Source organism: Aspergillus vadensis (assembly GCF_003184925.1).
Source record: "Aspergillus vadensis CBS 113365 unplaced genomic scaffold BO88scaffold_6, whole genome shotgun sequence".
Taxonomy (NCBI): domain Eukaryota; kingdom Fungi; phylum Ascomycota; class Eurotiomycetes; order Eurotiales; family Aspergillaceae; genus Aspergillus; species Aspergillus vadensis.
In genome coordinates this window covers 558,221-578,599 of record NW_020292044.1, presented here as the reverse complement: position 1 = coordinate 578,599, position 20,379 = coordinate 558,221, and the positions used below count along the sequence as shown (strand labels likewise).

Genomic DNA, 20,379 nt, shown 5'->3' with positions numbered 1-20,379 from the left:
AAAGAAAGTTGCAAGCAACTCCGAAGCTCCGCGGCGGACTACTTGAAACTGCCACCCATCCCCGCCTAGCCCAAAAGAGGTTAGATTGAGTGTATTTCCCTTTGTCCCGCTCATCGCGTCAAATCACGCGTGAGCCGCGTTTACTTTTTGGATTTGATATCCTTTATACTACCTTTCGGGTTGTTCTTTATCTATTCACTTACTGGGGTTTGATTCATGACCCCGCTCACTTGCATTGCCTTCTTCCAGGCCCCGTTCATCCTTTACGGAATATCATCCATCACCAATGTCGATGCGCTGGTGAACTAAAGTGTATGCGTTGTTGCGCAACTCGATCTATTCAACATGTCTTCTCGGGGGTCGATCCCTCGCCGACGACGCCGGTCTGATGACGGCGATGGTGACGATGTGGGCAGTGTTAGTGAGAGAGCTTCCTCTGGGCCGATGAGGGGTTCGCGCACGTCGTCGCATCGCTCGGGCGATAGTAAACGGCTACGATTGAGTACTGAGGAGCCTGATGTGGAAGACGAGATGGTAGAGGTCGGAGATGAGGTGGAGGGACAGGATTTTGGCGGTCGGGGGTCAGAGGAACTGGGGGAGGGCTCAGACGACGGCCAGGACATCCAGGATGAGGAGCTACAGGAGGAAGTGGAGGACGGGCCGGGCAATGAGAACTTGAGCGATCAGGAAGGTTCTACGACTAGCCAGGACGAGGAAAGGGAAGCATCCGAAGAGACGGCCGATGGCAACTACGAGTCCGCGAAGGACGGCGCCCTGGACGATAGCGAGGCCCAAGCGGGCGCTGCAGAGGAGGTAGAAACTCTGGGCAATGTACCTCAAGAAGGGAACGATGAAGCTTCTGAAGAGTCTGAAAGTGCCGAAGATGACATCGAAGTGAACCGTCCTTCGAAGTCGATTTCTGAGCGTTCGAAGAAGAGCAGCGCTAAAGCCGCAACACCGAAATCAGCAACAAGCCGGAATGGTTCGCAGAATGGAACCGCCCAGAAGAGGAGTGCTCGGGAGAGTACTGACGATGATCAAGATAGCGATACTGCAGAATCAGAGAGCGCTGACCGTGACACCGATGAATACGCCGCGTCAAATGCAGCAGGGTCCGGGTCCAGCAAGCACCCTAGCACCCAGACTGCAGGGACGGAATCGACTTTATCGCAGAGCGGTCTGCTTAATGGAGGGCCGCAGGAAGCGTATAAGCCAGGTGCTATCGTGCGTATTAGAGTGACAGACTTCGTAACCTACACATCTGCGGAATTCTTCCCTGGCCCAAAGCTGAATATGGTTATCGGTCCGAATGGTACCGGAAAGAGTACCCTTGTTTGCGCGATATGTCTTGGTTTAGGATGGGGACCACAGGTACAGTAATCTCTCGTATACAGTATGGCACGTGTCCTGACAGGTCTTCTAGCATCTCGGACGTGCAAAAGACACGGGAGAGTTTGTCAAGCATGGCTGTAGAGAAGCTACGATTGAGATCGAGCTGGCTGGAAAGCCCGGTTCTCGTCACAATCCTGTCGTTTCCAGAACCATCAAGCGCGACGGCAATAAAAGCACGTTCACGATCAACGGAAAACAGGCCTCCCGCTCCCAGGTGCTAAAGCTAGCACAATCATTCTCTATCCAGATTGACAACCTATGCCAATTTCTTCCCCAGGATAAAGTCGCCGAGTTCGCAGCTCTGACGCCAATTGAGTTGCTCAATTCGACCCAAAGAGCCGCCGCTGGCGAGGAAATGATCGAATGGCATGAGAACCTGAAGCGTCTAAGAGCGGAGCAAAAGAAGCTGCAAGCGGACAACCAAGGCGACCGTGACACTTTGACGAACCTTGAGGATCGGCAAGAAATGCAAAGAGCCGATGTTGAGCGAATGCGCCAAAGGGCTCAGATCAAGAGGAAAATCGAGATGTTGGAGATGGCCCGTCCTGTCCTGCAGTATAAGCAGGGACACGAGAGGTATAATAATATGAGAAGGGAAGTTAAAAGAATCGAACGTGAACTAGCGCGACTCAAAGAGGATCTCGAGCCTGCCTTAAGATCCGTCAATGCGAAGCAACAGTACTGTCTCGAAACGGACGAGGTTATCAAGTATAAAATGCGTCGTCTAGAGGAAGCCGAGCGTGCGGCTTCCGACGCTGGCCGAACAATTGAAGAACATGAGCGGGAGATAAAGGGGTTTGACGATGAAATCAATGCCGAAAAAGAGGGCGGGCAAGGCTATAGGCAAGAAGCCACTAAGATTCAGCAAATGATAAATAAGCTCACACGTCAGTTGAATGAGAAACCTGACGACTTCGATGTGGAGTGGTATAACGAGCAAATAGTAAGTGTTACAGGAAGATGTTCGATATTTCTGCTAATCCATGAAACAGAGAGAAAAACGACGAGAAATCAGGGAAATCGAGGAAAAGGCGGCCCAGATCAAAAGCGACCGACGACCACTTTTCGAAAGCTTGAATGTGAAAGCCGATCAGATCAAGCAGGCAGAACGTCAGTTACAAAATTTGGAATCCCAGGCTGGACAGCAAGAGAACAAGCTTGGACGACTCTCTGCCGATTCCGTTCGCGCCTATCATTGGATCCAACAAAACCAAGACAAGTTTGAAAAGGAGGTCTTCGGGCCTCCAGTGGTTACATGCTCAATCAAAGACCCAAAGTACGCCGACGCTGTTGAGTCCTTCTTGCAGCGCACGGACTTCATGGCCTTCACTACGCAAACTCGGAATGACTTCAGGACGTTGCAGAGGATACTCTGCGGCGAACAGAAGTTGACCGATGTTAGTATCCGAACATGTTCCACACCACTAGATAGACTTCAGCCTTCTGCAGCCGAGGCTGACGAATTCCGCGAATTCGGATTCGAGTGCTGGGCAAAGGATTGTATCAGTGGACCAGACCCAGTTCTGGCTATGCTCTGTAGCGAAAAGGGCCTGCACCAGATACCCATTAGTCATGCAGACATGGCAGACAATGATTTCGAACGCTTGAAAACTGGTCGCTTAATTTCCTGGGTTTCTGGAAGGCTAAACTATACGGTTATGCGGCGAAGGGAATACGACGCAATTTCCTCCCGGCTTAGGCCTCTGAGGCCAGCCAGATTCTGGACATCTCAACCAGTGGATGCATCAGAGAGACAAAGAGCCACGCAGAAGATCCATACACTGAAAGGCGAAGTGCAGGAGGTGCAAGAGCAGATAAATAGTGAAAAGGCCAGGCTTGAACAACTTGGTCATAGGCACACTGAACTCAAACAAGAGCAGGTAGGTTGAGCTTATGCTGTCATAACTCTTCTCTGTGCTAACGTGAGATCTTCTTGCAGAGCGAGCTAGAGCGGGAGAAGGGAGAAAAGCAGACAGCTCTAACACAATTCAGGGCTATTCCGGAGAGAATACGTAGGTGACACGTCGCTCCCTTTGCAGATCGAGTACTCTAACACACCAACAGGCCAGCAAGAAGCGAGGCAGAAGGAAAACCAGAAAATGTTCGAGCAGATGAGAACGCGAGTCGCCAACCTCCGTAGTGAGCAAGATCAGGCATCGCTCCGCAAGGCCGAGGCCGTCATTGAATATGCTGTAAGTTCACAGGGGATAGATACCAGAGTCCTGTTATTAATAGATGATAGAACGCTGTTGAAAACTTCCAGAAACTTCATGAAGAAGTCATCAAACTGAAAGTGCGGCATATCGAAGGTGTCTCAGACCTAGAAGTCTTGAAAGCTCGGAATGTCGAACACCGGCAGACGCTGGAAGCCAAGCACAATGAATTGAAAGAGGCGAATCAGGAAATCAAGGACATAGGCAAAACGGTCAAGAAGCTCCAAGACGACGCCGTGAAGGTCGCCAATATTTCCCAACAACAGCCCGACCTAGCCGAACTATTACACACGATTAAAGATATGACAATGGAGCAGTTCGAGGCCGACATTGACTCCGAAAAGGCTCGTCTCGAACTCACCCACGGTGGAAACAGTAACGTGATCAAAGAATTCGAAGAACGTGGACGTCAAATCGACAAGCTGCGTGACAAACTCGCCGACTTCCAGAAAAAGCTGGACGACTACAACCACGCCATCAATGAAATCCGCGGCCGCTGGGAACCCAAGCTCGACTCAATCATCAAAAGCATCAGCGACGCCTTCTCCGACTCTTTCGCCCGCATCGGCTGCGCTGGCCAAGTCACCCTGGACAAAGCCGAAGAGACTGGTCCGAACGGCGAACCAGGTGACAGCGACTTCGACCAATGGTCGATTCAAATCCACGTCAAATTCCGCGAACACGAAAACCTTTCCCTGCTGGACTCGCATCGTCAGTCTGGTGGTGAACGCGCCGTCAGCACCATCTTCTACCTCATGGCCCTCCAATCTCTTTCCGCATCCCCCTTCCGCGTGGTCGACGAAATCAACCAGGGTATGGATCCCCGAAACGAGCGCATGGTCCATGGCCGTCTGGTCGATATAGCCTGCGCCCCGTCTGAAACCGGCGGCGGCGGCCAGTACTTCCTGATCACACCCAAGCTACTCAGCGGGTTGGCTTACAAGCCGGGCATGCGCGTACTCTGCATCTACAGTGGCGAGCACATGCCCGAAGACTACAACCTGATCGACTTCAAGGGAGCCATTGCCAAACGAAAGGCCGTGACAGGGAGGAGGACCACCATGGGACCTGCTGCCAGTACAGGTAGCGTAAGCGTCCATGGTTGATGATATTGATGACGACCACCACAATGATGATCGAATTGCGATTACGGCCGTAAATTGCTTATCCTTGACTCCTGATACCTCCCTTTCTTCATTCCTTCCTCTCTATTCTTCAGATTTCCCTGTCCCTTCTTCTTCTCTATTCTATTACATACTATCCGGAAATATTCCCCTTTACTCGCAATTTCAATTGTCTTTTTCTTTTCTTCCGATTTGGAATACCTTGTGTCTGTTTTTGGTTACGATCGTCATGATACCTTATTTATTTCCCTTTCCTTCCGGAGTGGCTGCGTCGTTTTTTTTTTTTTTTTTTTTTTCCCTTTCCTTTCTTTCCGTTTGGGAGAATAGGCAAATATTATTTTATTGATTGATTGATTGATACGCAGGTAGTTTTAGTCATTTAGCGAGTCCGGGAATTTGGCAATGGTGGCGGTGGCGGTGGTGGTGGTGGTGTTGGATGGAAATTATAGCAGGTTTTGTCACATTTTCCATCATTGCAATTATGGATTGAGTATGAGTAGTATATAGATCAGTTTTAAATTTGAGTTTACCAAATTACAGATTCGCTCTATATCATATCACCTTTATTACTGTTAGTTAGTAGTTAGTACTTTGATAGTTACTTCGTTTGTCTCGTTCGTGGGGACTTTGGTAATGGAAGTGGTCCGAATGCAGTACGCAGATTTGTTTTACATGATGGTCTGGTCAAGGCATTAACCAGTTTTCCCTCCGGTACTAGTAATAAGGAACTTGAGGAGTTGGAAAAAGTCACGAGGCGAAGGAGTGGTCAAGTAGGGGAGAAAAAAAATCTAAGATAGATCAAAGTAGGAGGAAAGATAAGAAAGTATATTTAAGTAGACTAAGGAGAAGCCTGTGTCTTTCTGCTTCGTATGTTGCGAAGGAGAACGGGTGGTTAGGTCTTCTACTATACTTTGTGAGATGAGAGTATTGGGGGTGGTGTGTAAGCAAGATGATCAAATGTGGAGGGGAGTGGATAAAGACGATAATTACGAAGTGAAAGTGTCCATCTACGCTGTATTATACTACAGTTGGTAAGGGTTTGATGGAATGGAAGCTTGATCTTCATCTAGAATGCGAGTCTATGCTCTTAATTTGGTTTCTTCATACCAGAGTACAACAAAGCTGTTGTGCGTTTGTTATAATCGTATAGTAGGAACATCTCTTGTTCACAAGGTCATGTCACATCATAACAAAGGAAATGAGATGACACAAGGAAATATAGGAAAAAAGAAAAAAGATATAGGAAACACAGAAAATAAGAAAAATTTCAAACCAGAGTTGAGACTCCGATAATCCCATGCCCAATGATTCTCCTCCCGACTCTTATGATGCTTTGCATTTCCCAGACCGAAAACCAGCGACGCCTGCTCCTTTTCACATGGACAATAAAATATAAAAAAGGGAAGAAGACATCCAAATATACACAGGTGGAAGTGAAGAAAGAAAAGATGGGGATTCCCATCACAACACACCCAAGTCCCATGGATTCCCGGGTGCGTGAGGATCAGAAGAAGTGAATATAAAACATGCACAAAAGGGTATCATTCAAAGAAGAAATCAGAGCAGATGGTCGCTGGATTCAGGGAGGTTGGTATGATGGAGTGGTATGGTCCTTTTTTTTTTGTTTGGTTTGGTATAGCTCCTGCTTCTTGTCGAGCTTTTTTGTTGCCTTGATTGCCTTCGAGGCGCATCAAGGTGACCGGACACCCAGTGGCGGTCTTTTTATACCATGGCAGTTGCGACGGGCCGGCCACTGTGGCAGCCACGCTCATGACGCTTCATGTTGCTGCGCACACTGAAGGCCTTCCCACAACCAGCGTGGGTGCAGCGGAAGGGCTTCTCGCCCGTGTGGCTGTGAGAGTGGATGCGCAGGCTGGAAGGTCTCGAGAAGGCCTTGTGGCAGGTGCGGCAGATATAGCGATCATGGTTCTGCTGGTAGGGCGTGGTGCTGGAGGGAGGGAAGTAGTGGTGGTGTTGCCAGGCAGGGTTCACAGGGGAGATAATCTGTTGCGGTGCTGCCGGAGTCGGGAGAGGAGCGGCCGAAGTGGAGGGCGCCGTGCGCTGGTAGAACATGGCGGAGGAGGCCGAAGGCTCAATGGGAGAGGAGTAGGAAGAAACGCTGGGAGCGGGAGAAGCGTAGGAAGCACTGGAGACACCCTGAACGGAACCCTGGCTGGAGATGGACGACCGATCCGAGGGGCTAGGCAGAGCCATGGGCACTTGAGGGTAGGAGTCGGAGCGCTTGGGCGCAGCAGCATCGCTGGCAGCAGAGATGGAGGAGGCGGGGGAGTGGCCGGCGCTGTGGAAGCTAGACCCAGGGCGCAATGGGGGCGTGGGGGGCAGGGCGATTTGGGGGCCGTTGGCTTTGAGGTCATATGCTTGCGACTGTTGGCGGGAATCAAGGTCGCGCTGCAGAGGGGTCATTCTAGTACGCTCTGCAGGAATCTCTTGTCAGCATTTGACTCCTTCGGTCTTCTCCGGACGGCTTTCTAAGCATTGGGGGCCATACTTGCTGCGTGCATAGCTGCGCCATCTGCGCCCTCAAGCAAGGTAGAGATGGAAGGAAGAGAGCACTTGGGGGAGTGGTCCTCAACAGGCGGGGAGAGAGGAGGCTGCGGGAAGCGGGTGTAGGAGATCGGGACGGAGGGGAAGTATGAGTCGGAAGTCTGTTCGATGGACCGCTTGTAGGAGGTCATAGGAGGGCTGTATGAGGCTCTAGACTTCATGATGGGATCGGGTCCCGGGTGGGAGATGAGGCTGGCGAGATCCATGTTGAGAGTGTTGAAGTAGGTAGATGTAGGTGAGGGAGGTGGTGGTGGTGGAGGAGGGTGGATGTATGTATGTATGTATGTATATAAGGTTGGATGAAACCGAGTGGAAAGGAAGAGGTAGCTTATAGCAAGCAAGAAGGAGGCTACCGAGGGAAGATATATAAAAGCGAGGTCGAGTCAAGAGGCAACGAAAAATGGATTCAATGGAATTGGAGGCAAGGTACAAGTGGGGGTGGGTTTGATGGGAACAGGGGGGGAGAGATGGAGGAGGATATGAACGGGGTTTATAGACCAAAGCGCGTGGATGGCAGAGGGGAAAAGAAGGAGAGACGATGATTGAGGGTGTGGAATAGTGGAGATATGCGAAAAGTGGGGAGGAAGGTTGACAGGAAAAATAATAAAATAAAAATGGAGAGAATATTTTATTTTATCAGAAAATCGAATAATAAAATAAAATAAAATCCAGGGAGGATCAATCGACAGGCAGTTTAATTATAGCTGCCCGCTGGGGAGTATACTCCGGCCGTAGTGGTTCAACCGACGGGTGGAGAGCCCGAAGAGAGTGTGAGAGGGAGAAAAAAGAGAGACGCGAAATAAAAATTAAAAATAATAATAATAAAAAAGAGGCAGCCAGACACAAGACAAGCCAAAATACAGACAGGACAGACAGAACAGGCCTCACAGGAGCGAGTGAAAGCGGGCGAATCCGACGCAAATCGCTGGTCCCCAAATAATTACACTTTTTTTTTCTCCCCCCGTCTGATGAGGATCTCGTCTAGTAGAGGGATGAACCTACTAACTTCCTTCTTCCTGCCACACAGCCGAACAGGTACGATATCCTCCGTTCTGGCTTGGTTTATCCTCATATTATTTTACTAATTTCTTTTTCTTCTTCTCTTCCTTCATCCCTCCAGTCCCAGCGGCGTCTTGAATATTCCCGAGCCCGCAGTGGCCACATTTCTTTTTTTTCGCTCTCTATTTAATTTTATTTTATTCTACTCGATTCGCTTCCACAAGGGCTGATACCTCCGTCCCAAAGCTTAATTAATGGGCAGTGGCCCCGGTACGGAGCACCACACGCGATGTCTTGCTCTTGGCGGGTAATTTACGTTTCCTTTTTGGAATTTTTATTTTTAATTTTTACATTTTCTTTTTTGATTTTCCCTGTCTTCTAAGTTACCGCTTTCGGAATTCCTGAATAGGAAAATTGGAAAACCCAAATGAAAAAACACTTAACCGGGATGATTTGCCATTAGCTTTGCTATACCTTTTAGGTAGGCTCAACGAGAGCTAAAACAACGTGCGCCGCCTCCACCATTATTCCACACCCTTCGCTGCTCCCCTCCCCCCCAGGCCACCTTAACCCTGGGAATAGTGGATGGTTTTTCCATGGGAGCTGATGAGCACGGAAGTAAGATGATGGCAGATCAAAGCTGAGACTGGGTAAAAGAGACGAGATGAGAGACAGTCGATCATCTTCTTTCTATCTAAAAGTGCTATACATAGACAAAGGAGAATTTTGTAGTAGTGAAAGTATGACGACAAGAAATCTTCCTCCACTTTGCTCTAGACCATTTGGCAACAGTAGCAGTAGCAGTAGCAGCAGCAGCAAGCAAGTAACAAACATCACGAGCATGACTCTTCAAAAAAGTTACGAACAATGAGATCCCAACGGAGATCTACTCCTGAAAGAAGCAACGCGGCGGGAGGAGAAGGGAGTACGTAACTGCGTCGTACGAAGGGCACAGCAACCACACAGTAACTGACTCTGACTCTCTTGACCTCTGACTCTCACACTCTCACACTCTCACACACACTGTCTGTCTCTTGCACTCACTCTCAGATCGGCCGATGGAGCCAAAGCCAACGGTACTTTCGGGGCTCGGCTACAGTAAGTCTGGCGCTAGTGCAGATCCACGGACACCTTTCCTTTCTCCATCATGCACGCCCTCCAGGAATCAATCAGAGATCATCCTTCATCATGGGGACGGAGCCGACCACCACTGGCACCCACACCCCCCTACTACTACTAGTCGACGACCCTAAGCAAAGAAATGGAAGTCTCCGTCCGGTATTATGGTGGTAATCGAATCGAACTCTGGGCTGGACCTACTTTACCATCTGGCTTGCACTTACGCCAGCAGCCGATCTTTCTCTTCGGGGTGGAACCCCCAAGGCTCCGTCCTGGTTTTACCTGTCACAACGATCCCATGCCCCATAAACGGCTGATCGTTGCCGCACGATCACGCTGCTGCTGGCTGGCTGTTGCTCTGCTGCTGGATGTTGGCTACTTTGCTGCTTGAGAACCTGATCTCATGTGGTTCCAGCTTGCTTCCAACCAGCTTTCATGGTTATCCAGTCCTGACTGTCCCCTTCTGGGTCTCCTCCCCACCTCTCTGCTTTCCATACACGCCCCCCTCCCTCTTCCTCCCCGTAGATCCTGTGTGTTCGGGGCCCTCGGTGGGCGAAACTCGCTGCCTAAGGTACCCCTCTCTCCTTCCCACTTGGCTGGTTCCGTCCCGGTACTTGTCCGTGACCCAAACAGTCCAACCCTGGTCCAGCATGGCTCAGATCACCGGTTTGAGGGGAAGGGGGGGAGGGGAAGAGGCAGACAGATACACACACACACACAGAGAGAGAGAGAGAGAGAGAGAGCGCAATAGAGAAGGGATCCAATCTATTCCCAGATCTCAACCCTGGTTGGTCTCAGTTTCCATCTCCGTTCTTTCCGTATTCTAGCGGTCGATTAAACATCCCTTTCTGGAAAACAATCTGAAAAGGTGACCCTGAATTCATTCCATCCATAGTTATTCCTTCTCTAAATTAATTGTCTCTTACTACTCGATCCTATTTCTCCGAAGATCCTTTGGTACTGAGACAATGCGTGCGTGGTCCAGCAACACAGACCAGCACATTATAATAATAATAGAAAAGTTACTTTGATGGAAAAGACTCCGTTGATAGCGTCACTACACGACTAACACAGACACCCCCTTAGTTTTTCTCCCTAGACCACGGAGATGGGAAATGGAGAAACGCCCATCGTGAGGGCCATGACTCGCTTGATTTCTGGGATGGGAAATGTCTCCGGGGATGGTCCAATCCCTTGGGGCCGGCCGGGCTGACGGAGTCGCGGCACGATGCGCGGATGGCATGGCAGCTCGCTCTTTTTGGCCTGCTTGTTAAGCAAAAGGGGGCTCTAAGCCCAAGAGAGCTTAGATCTGGTCCATCCCAGAAAGGAATCTCTGAACGATCCTCAGGCTAGACTAGTTCATAGCACCCATTCCTTTCGGTCGGTCGGGGGGCCAAGATGGTTTATTCTATTTTGCTTATTTTCTTTTTACGGTGATGAGCAATGCCGGAGATTATCATGGCAGTTGACAGCCAACAAGAATAAAGCAAATTTTTCTAAATAAATGAAAAGAAAAAGAAAAGAAGAACAAAAGGATGCCGCTGACTAAACTAATCCCAAGTCAGCTAGATTGATCCGATCCGACCAACAAACAAGACGGAAGGGAAAGCCCTTTCGGATGATTATTATTCTTGTATGATCATCTGGCCCCCCGGGGGTTAGTTTGTATAGACTACGGAAATGTATCTATGTATGATGAAGATTCACATCTCGGTTTGCTCATTTTAGCAATAACTCTTTCTTTTCTTTTTTGTTGCTCTTCTTGGGGGCTGGTGAGATGTGTTGGTCAGGCAGTGACCACTAGTAAGTCTTTTTTGTTTTGCAGAACGGAGAAAATCAATCATCCAACGATAATGACAGAAACCGGGCGATGGAGATGGAGAAAAATGCATCGTCCATGCAAGCGATAACTGACTGGCCCAGGCGTAACTCAAGGGATCCAGGGAAAACCTCCCCTGATTGATCAACCATGCTGCGGATGCTGCATGGTGCATGCATTTTACGGTGACTGGTCAATGACGTCGACCAGGGCTGGGGTTGTTGGTGTGTATGTGTGCCTAAGTCACCACCACTTTCAGCAAATATTTTCTGAGACAATTGACTTTGTCTCAAAACCGGATATCTACTTGCACTTTTGCTTCTTTTTTTCTCTGTCGTTCACATTCGGGCCGCATCGATTTAGTTGGTGGGAACTGCACAGCGCATCATCATCATCATAATCGTCATCGTCACCACAGCCACCAACCATGATCAAGGGAAGGAAGGCTGACTGACGAGGCTAAAAACCACCGATATCAACTGCCGAAGTGGATAGTAGTGTAGATGGATTCGATTTCCCTACCAAAAGGCCATGTCCGCATTCCTTCACTTCCATTGGGATCGACCGTCAGATCACGACGTCTAAACTAAAAAGCTTTGCCTACGGGCGGTCTCAAGTCCAAAATAAGCATGGCTAAACGAGACATTTCGAGAAGAGACACAATTATACTTTGATTCTCGGGAGGTCCCCAAGGGCCTCATAGCCGGAGCAGGGCGGGACGCTCACACACGAGACAGATGTACCTCGGCCGGGAGAGCTACAAGACGAATCCCGAAAAGGGTTATGGAGACGAAGGGGGGAAAGAAAGAACGGACGGACCTACTTTCCACCTTACTAACTGTGGTTTTAGTTGTTGATCATCCCGGTATTATTTCTGGGAACCGAGATCAGTCATCAGTCAGTCAGTTTATGCGTTCTCTTCCCGTCGGATGAATTGCATCCGGCTGGTTGGCTGGCTGTTTTTATGTCACGAATTTTTGGTTTTCACAAAAAATTTGAACCTCGTGGTAGTTGTTAGGAAAGGGTAAGTAGATCTACAGTAAGGTATGCTGTAGGTACAGCCAAGCAAAAATTGAAAATCAAAAAAAATCTCTATTTTGAGGTCATTCATTCATCGGCATAATTCATCACCATCATCATCATCATCACCACATCTAAACAGGCCCCATCCCTGTCGCGTCTCAAGCCTCAGTAGTAGCAAGCAGGCTGGCCTTACACTTTACCTCTTTCTTGGTATTCTTCCGAACACAACTGATCAGCACAAATCACCCTTAGCGGCGGACCACACCGCCCACACCCGATTACCGGAAGCGTACCTGAGCGATGCCAACGCGAGCGCCCCCATCGCCCGAAGTGGTAATGCTCCCGGCCGTAGTACTGATATAGCCTAGTGTGAATTTTTATTTTGTAGCGAAGGGGAGACGCAACAATGGAATGGCACAGTCGATCAATCCCTTCCTGTCTTCCTTTTCCCCCCTCCTTGGCGACTTTTAGCGGATCATCCATCCATTTTTACCAACCTGCCAGTGCCAACTAAAGTAACCTAACAATCCAAAAAACAAACGCCAACTGTCGGCGACGCCGAATTACATCATCCTTAGTCAAATCCATTTCCTTCCCCCGGATGCTGCAAGATAGATTAAATGATCGTCTGGGCTGTTTTGTGTGTGTGGCATCCAGAACGGCTGACTACTCCATACGGAGATTGATTCATCCATGGATGGACACACACTTACTTACTCTAAGACAATACGATTAATGGAAGCGCTGACATACGCGTCAGGATTCTCCTCTTTCTCTTCTGCACATGGGACTCGACCCGAACAACGAAGAAAAAGAAAGAAAATCAACCCCACAATTATTGATCACACCCGGTCCAGTTCCAGCTACGTACGTACCAGTCCCAGCAGTTCCATGTGCAAGCAGATTGATTGATTCCCCAGCGGTCCCAAACTTTAATAAACGAGCCTGCTGTTAGTTTGACGCTCTTGTCTCGTGGAAGCGAAGCTGTCTGTTCCCCCTTCCCATCCAATCATATTGGCTGGGTTGCTTTTGCCCCCCTTCGTTACTAACTCTCTCTCTCCACTTAAGCGTCGGCTCTTGCGTAGTGACCCAGCGAGCGAGCCATATAGCCTACCTACCCTAGTCTACTCGGCCTACGGCCTACGACTCCCGTAGTCAGTGTTAGTTAGATTATATTATCTTATATTATAGGGATAGTGAACCCGCGATATTAATCTCTCGGGAGGTCGGTCCAGACGGTCGGGATTTTCATCAATTCCTTGGAATACCACAGTATCCGCTGGGTTGGGAGGCTCTACTACTATCTACCCTTGATGCAGTAGTTGGCTACGCTACTATGGTATGGTATGGTATGCTTCTTGCGTCGTAGTTCACAACTAGTAAATGCATGGTAGATAGTAGTAGTAGATGATCCTCGGAACATCGGAACTATATCTGTCTCATCTGTCGTATGTGTCTCATCTTGACTCTGAACTCTGAGGCGAAACTGAGCCGCCGCCGCCACCACCACCACGAAGCGGGGGGTAAGAGTACTAGTAGTAGCAGTCTAGTATAGTATCCATTCCAATCACCTCCGCGGCAACCACCCGGCAGTTCATTTCACTACGTATCTAGCCACAGATCCTCAAAAAGCTTGCTTACGACATCCCAAGAAACCAAAAGCAAGTAACTAAAGTAAACCATGAGACATTTTTTCTCCTCCTCCACCTCCCTTCCCCCGCCATGAGTTAAGTTGAGTTTCAAACTAAACAAGGGTAAGAAAAGCATATGAAACCCAAACCCCCAATGATTAGAACGCAAGTTCACCAGTACAGTTCGCCAAGTAAAACCCTCATATCCATCACAAGGTGGTAAAACAAACACAAACAATGTATCAACCCAAAAAAAGTAACCTAACTAACCTATGTACTAAGACACATACTTACAGCATAAGTCAGTCGAATACTACGTAGTTATGTAGATCCACAATCCACATATCAGTATGCTGCCCCTCGGAAAGGTCCCGCGGTGATCTTCATCCCCCCTCCCCCCTCCGACCCCTCCCCTCAGGGCAGATCAGGCAATATATGGATAAATGGAAAATAAAATGGGCTATATAACGCAGAAAGTGGGATATTGCCTATTCGAGCAGGTGAGATGTAAGTACAAAGTTCCAGAACATACTATACTATACGTACTACCTACTTACCGACCGAGCCGATGAGAGAGAGAGACATGAATGATGAGCGACCGAGCAGACCCGGCACATACACAACCAACCCACTTTAACTTAACAGCCGACCGAAGAAGGGAACGGACGGGCGAGCCGATGAACGAACCACCAAATTTCATTCATCTTTACCCGACTCAGACAGGGAAAGGAGAATTGGAAATGAATGAATCGAGAGTGGGCAGTGCATACGTGTTGATGATTTACTTTTACCATCCTATCCTACCGGGTTACCTCGTACATAATGGCCTTGATTGATTGATTGTCGCTCGAAAAAAAGCATAGACTCCATAACCGGGAAGGAAAGGGTTTGTTTTAATTATGGAAGTGCGCGTTGTATACGACAGAACAGCCACCAGCCTCAATCAGATACGAAATGGACTGATGATCCAAATGAAAACATATCGTAGTACTGTAGTATGTATGGCTGTGCTAAGAGGCAACTCAGATAGCCTTCGCTTAGCGGTTGCGCATGTTCGGGAAAATCGCCCTGAGCTTAAACGAGCACATCATGCCCGGAAAGGGATATCTCGACGAATGACTATGACTCTCTGGGTAGGTTGTCGGGTCCCGACCGACTGACCTGACCCGACCCGACCGACCGATCATGTTCTTGTTTTTTTTTTTCTGTCTCTACCAACTAATTTCTTTGGATTGTTTGTGAGGCGAAGGGGGGAAAGAGGGGGTAGGTAGGGGTAAACTGGGGAAGGGGAAGTGGGAATTACGGAGTAGTTGTGGTCGCATTCTTGAGTTACAGTGCAGCGTGAGCTTTGTGTGTGTATTGGTTGGAATTTGACTTCGTGGGATGCATCTCATTCTCGTTTCTTTTTACTTTTTCGAGGGGGCTTCCACGACATTACAACCCAATTTTAGGTTTTGGCTGCATGAGTTGGGTATCTAGGTATAACGGTGAGGGAATGAGGTAGGTATTTGTGCATTAGGGGGGTTTCTACTGATGATCTTCTGGATAGATAGTTTATATGTAGTGAGGATATTCAATGCCTTCACTATGGGTATATCTATCTATGGGTCATTCTGCTTGCGGGTGTTTATCCTCGTCTCGAGCATAATATTATGTATCAGTTATGGATTCAAGAATAACTAGTCTGAGTAATAGTGCAACCTATGGGCCCATTCCAGCCAAAAGTCCAGCCAGCTCGGCAAAGACGTGTGCCGGTTCCAGTTTTCTAGGCGACGGGGAGATTCCGAGATAAACTCTGGAATCTTGATAAAGATTGACAATGATGCGCACGCCGATCATCCAACGCTCTCCAACGCTCCAGCTTTGACCGCCTCAATAGTCGTCGGGAATCCTACCGCAAGTCGCTTAGGTGCGGGTATCGAAATAATATCCCCCTGACAAGATTAATAATAGCATCCACTTCCCCCCGACCCGGAACAAATGCCGTCGGAGGTGCCCACCGCATTACTAACAGTCTATGCCCCTAACTACCTGCTGATTACTGCTGCTATTGATCTGATCCCGGCCCAGGGTGGTATAATCCTCGGAGACTTTGCCGTTCTTGAGATCCGTGTCCGCGTTGCTATTTTGGATAGCTTGCTTATCGTTTTTTGTCTGATGTAGTATCAAACTATCGTGGGAAATGTTGCACCGATGGTTTGGCATTTCTGCCTTAAACACTAAACCATTAACAAACTAAATTCTTCTTTCTTCTTCCTTTCAATCTAACCTTTTGGTGCCGACGAGAGACATACGTAACACACACGCGCCGAGAGTGCCAAACAACCACGGCATCAGAAAAGTCAAGTTGCGCCTCTCGTGTCGATCCCATCTTGTTTCCCTTCCAAAAGCAACCATGGACAGGCGGCACCACCCGCTCTCTAAGCCACCTTTGCTCAACCCATCAGCTCGTCTGTTTCATTTGTCGCGGTTCGGTCAAGGTCACAGTTTCGGTTCCGAGGGATAGGCGGGCGGCAAAGATGTGACGGTCGATCAAACTAAGGGAAGCGAAACCTTGTGCCGGTTTCAGCTCTCCCAGCCACGAGTGGGCGGATCGTCGCTTACTCGCTGCTGACTGTATTTTCTGTATGCCTCAGGCAAGGTTGAGCTTCAGCTTCAGCTATTGCTACGGAGTTCCAATCAACCTCGGCGTGACGCCGTCATGCCTTGCGTTCGTTGCTTTTGCGACCGTATCGAGTCCACCACTAACAAGCCATGACTAATGACATGGATTATCCATTCATCCATCCCTCCTTCTTGGCCTCTATGCTGTCTCTCTTTTGCTTTTTTCTAACTGCTTATTATTTCGCTTCGTATTTCGTATTCTTTTCTGCTTTTTCCACCGGTCGGGGGTTGCACAAGACATGGCGGCTGTGCTTGACCACAAGACGGTTGATCTCCAGCACATCTGCAGACTGGCTTGCTTGGTGTGTGCCAACTTCCAAGAATCTGACGCATGGACGCCATTCTGCAGGACCATCTCGTCCCGCCCGGCCCCAGGAGTGAGGGAGAGAGGCAGGGCAGCTAGCTTCGCAGCTAGCTTCGCAGCCCAGCTCTCTGGGAAAGAATCAGCCCATACATACTGGGCCTTCCCTGGCGCCCCGCCGTACTACCACAACTACGGAGTCCTACGACTTGATTGACCAAGGCTCCAGCTTGCTTACAACATTCCATTCCAGAAACCACAGTAACTGTTGCGCCGGCATCTTTTGGAGGATATTCCCTACATACTGTAAGATGGGACAGGACTTCCCCTTGCTAAAAAAGGCAAGATCTAGAACCTAACCCCCTACCGGCATTTGATAGACTTGACAGATGTCACGATCGGGGGATCGCTAAGAGGTTTAGGTAAGGCTTGTGATTGGAGCTTAGAGCTATGGCCCGGCAAGAAGGATTGCGGTGGCCTACTTTCTCTCAAGCAACCGGCAAAACGACGGGTATCAGCTTGTCTAGAACCAGCATCTTCCCCGAACGCCACGTTGGTTAGTCAAGGCGTCGAGCGCAGATCGTCATCAGGGAACTAAACTAGGGACACAGCCGTGGGTTCGTGGGGAACGAACGAACAGTGTTGTCGCAAGCGCGACTCCCCCCCAGGCCAGGCAGCCAGGCAGCCAGGGGTTCAAAATTCGTGCACGCCTCATGGCAGTGGGACACGTCCTAGATGAAACCCGGAGTTAAGGAATGGATTTAGTGCCGGAGACCGATCTGGTAGGATTATTTCTTTCTTTCCTTGGGGAAGTCGGAATGAAGCGCATCGTTTTTTCCTTTTTCACTATTTTACTTGCTGCAGGGTAAGGGGTGGTGAGAGAGTGATGTGTGTGATGACGCCTCATTCTTTTTTTTAACTGTAGGCTGTGTGGTTTAAGTCGCATCTGTAAGTTTGGCGCTGGTTGTGCGTGACTTGACGATTTGTGCGCGTGCAGGTGATGCAAACAACTCTTTTCCCTTGCGAGCTGGGACCGAAAGAGAGCAGTCCTCCCGTTCGGCCGTGTTAGGCTTAGCATCCCACTTTTTTCCAATCCAATCTCTCTGTGTTTTCCATTCCTCATCTACATTCCCTTCCATCATCCTCCCATTTCATGGATGGATGGATGAATGGATCTTCTCAATTCGGCCCCTGAACAAAGATGCCGACCGACCGACCGACCGCCTTACTAACTAGTATGAACGAAACAAATAAATAAATAAAAAATCCCCCTTCCTTTTCGCTAAGAACTGCTGGAGCGGGCGTCGGACACTCCAAACCTAACTGGGACTAGAGGCGGTCCTAGCGGCCTCCCTGGAGTTCTGGACCCTGGTCATTTCACGTGGCAGACGTCGGCTCCGCCTGCAGCTGCGGTCGGCCCTTCCCGAGTTTGGCACCAAAGCCGATGCAACTATCGTTGACGCTTGCCTTTTGACAAGCCGCTTGGTATCTTACTAGCGTGATTTTATCGTTTACCGTAAGATACAACCTGGGCTAGTTTTCGATCCTGGGCTTTACCGAGATACAACCTTTCCCATCCATCCATCCGTCCTTTCTTTTCTTTTCTTTTTTTCTTTTCTCGATCCATGCCAGAAAAGAAAAAAAGGAACGATAATGGTGTGGGATGATGTGTTTGAGTTAAAGTTGCTAGTCTAACTAGCTAGCTAGTTAGCCTGTTAGCAGGGAGGAGTGAGGGGGATATATCTTCCACTCAGATCTATCCCGAAAAAGTTGTTAGTTGGCTTGCGTAATAAAGTGTGATACGCGTGATTTTCACATGGCAGTCACTCACTCACTCACTCACTCACTCACTCACTCACTAAAGGCTGCGCAGCGCAGGACAGGGCTACCCTAGCCGGCAAGCGACGCAATCCGCATTCATTTTGCTTCCCATGTCTGTCTATTCATTTGTATGGTAATTAACAATAATGATAATAAAGACAATTTCGGGTACATTTTCTCTTGCGTAAACCCCCCATCTCTCATCTTGACGATCATTGATTATTATTTTTATACATTTGCATTGCATTGTAAGTGCATTGCAATTGAAACAATGCCATTACAGCAGTGGCAGCAGTAGCGTGATGAGATCACTTGATGTTCTTTGCTTCTGTGGATGCAAAAAAAAAACTGTGGCTTCGTATACACCTAACTACTAACTACTATAATCTAGGGATCTAGCTAAGCTAAAACAATTTGAGTCCAAGTCACAGACATGTGAACGGGACGGGGTTTACCTCTGCTTAGATCGTAGATAGTTAGTTTAGTCCGCTCCGTATTAATATATCTGCCTAGATAGATAGATAGATATAGGGCCACCAACACATTTGGTTAGTAAGTTGGCGTGTGCTCATTTACACCTGCCCAGGTTCCCAGCTAACTAACTAGATTAGATATCGATGGGTCGAGTCATGTCATGTCATGCGTTTTGGCTTAGCCGATGTTTTGGCGACCCAAGGGGAGATTGGGGGGATCATTAATCCTAGTTCATGTACGTTGCGTTTGGAGACTAGGTTGTTAGTAGTTAGTTAGTTAATTAGATGGTCGATTCAGTTTTTCCCTCTATCTAGTTCTACGATGGTTAGATACATAGTAGTTAGTTGGAAAATGGAGGAGGACGGGTACGTAGGACAAAGTTCACGGGGAGTCACGCACAATCAGTAGTGTGCATGATGTGCAGCTCGTGTCCGAGTTTCCTTTTTTTTTTCTTATTTTATTTCTATGTGGATGGTGGTGTATACTTCATCTATTTACTATGTAGACAAGTAGTCATCTAAGACAGTGTGCAATATACACGAGGCTGATCGATCCTTCCATCTATCGAAGAACGAACCTCGGTACAATTCCCATCTCATCTCATCAACTAATCCTTTAGTTAGTAGCAGACTAGACTAGTTAGTTAGTTAGTTATCACCCGGAGATTGAACAACGGATACTCTCTCACATACGATACACGAGGGAAGAAAGACCCACATCACTTAGATGCTATCGCGTGTGTGTGCGTTGCATAGGTGCGTGCAGTGGAGTCCAGTACGAGAGAGAGAGACAGAGCAAGTTTAGGTAACCATCTTTCTTTCTTTCTATCTTACTAACTAGGTAAATTAACTAGCTAGTCATGTATATACCCACTTTTTCACTTGGTTGGCCACTCACTCAGACATAGTACTATGTACGTATCTATGTACTCCGTACATAATATCTATCGACGTAAGAATCAAAGTCCGATCGGCTATCCATTCCATTCCTTGTTACCTGGTTCCCATTCTCCATCCTTAATTGATGAGTATGGAAGGACCATCATCTCTCATGCCATGGCATGGCTGGCTAGGGCTGGGCCCAATAATCCCTCCGTCCCCACTTTTTTTTCCCACCATGTCTCTCTTCCTTTGGATACTTACTTACTTCACCTTACATCTTCATATCCGAAGTGGGGCAAGTTGAGAACGTGGAAGCCCACATCCCGGGAAAAACGGGAAACGGGATATGATAA

The 20,379-nt window shown here is 48.4% G+C and overlaps 3 protein-coding genes across 3 annotated transcripts; 2 read left to right on the top strand and 1 right to left on the bottom strand.

Annotated features, from left to right (window-relative positions):
- Positions 1–345: 345 nt before the first annotated feature.
- Positions 346–4,711, top strand: BO88DRAFT_413282 (DNA repair ATPase SMC5; the record flags this gene model as incomplete). The annotated part of the gene is made up of 6 exons (XM_025708116.1): positions 346–1,371; positions 1,424–2,335; positions 2,385–3,272; positions 3,332–3,404; positions 3,457–3,584; positions 3,656–4,711. The coding sequence occupies 6 exons, from the start codon at positions 346–348 to the stop codon at positions 4,709–4,711; spliced, it is 4,083 nt and encodes a 1,360-aa protein (XP_025564902.1).
- Positions 4,712–5,397: 686 nt separating this feature from the next.
- BO88DRAFT_451790 (C2H2-type zinc finger protein) lies at positions 5,398–7,500 on the bottom strand (the record flags this gene model as incomplete). Its single annotated transcript, XM_025710655.1, has 3 exons — positions 5,398–5,409; positions 6,458–7,164; positions 7,239–7,500. 3 exons carry the CDS (start codon positions 7,498–7,500, stop codon positions 5,398–5,400), a joined length of 981 nt encoding a protein of 326 aa, XP_025564901.1.
- Positions 7,501–9,663: 2,163 nt separating this feature from the next.
- Positions 9,664–10,354, top strand: BO88DRAFT_244269 (uncharacterized protein). The gene has a single exon (XM_025702158.1). The coding sequence runs from the start codon at positions 9,781–9,783 to the stop codon at positions 10,237–10,239; it is 459 nt and encodes a 152-aa protein (XP_025564900.1). The 5' UTR covers positions 9,664–9,780; the 3' UTR covers positions 10,240–10,354.
- The last annotated feature ends 10,025 nt before the right edge of the window (positions 10,355–20,379 follow it).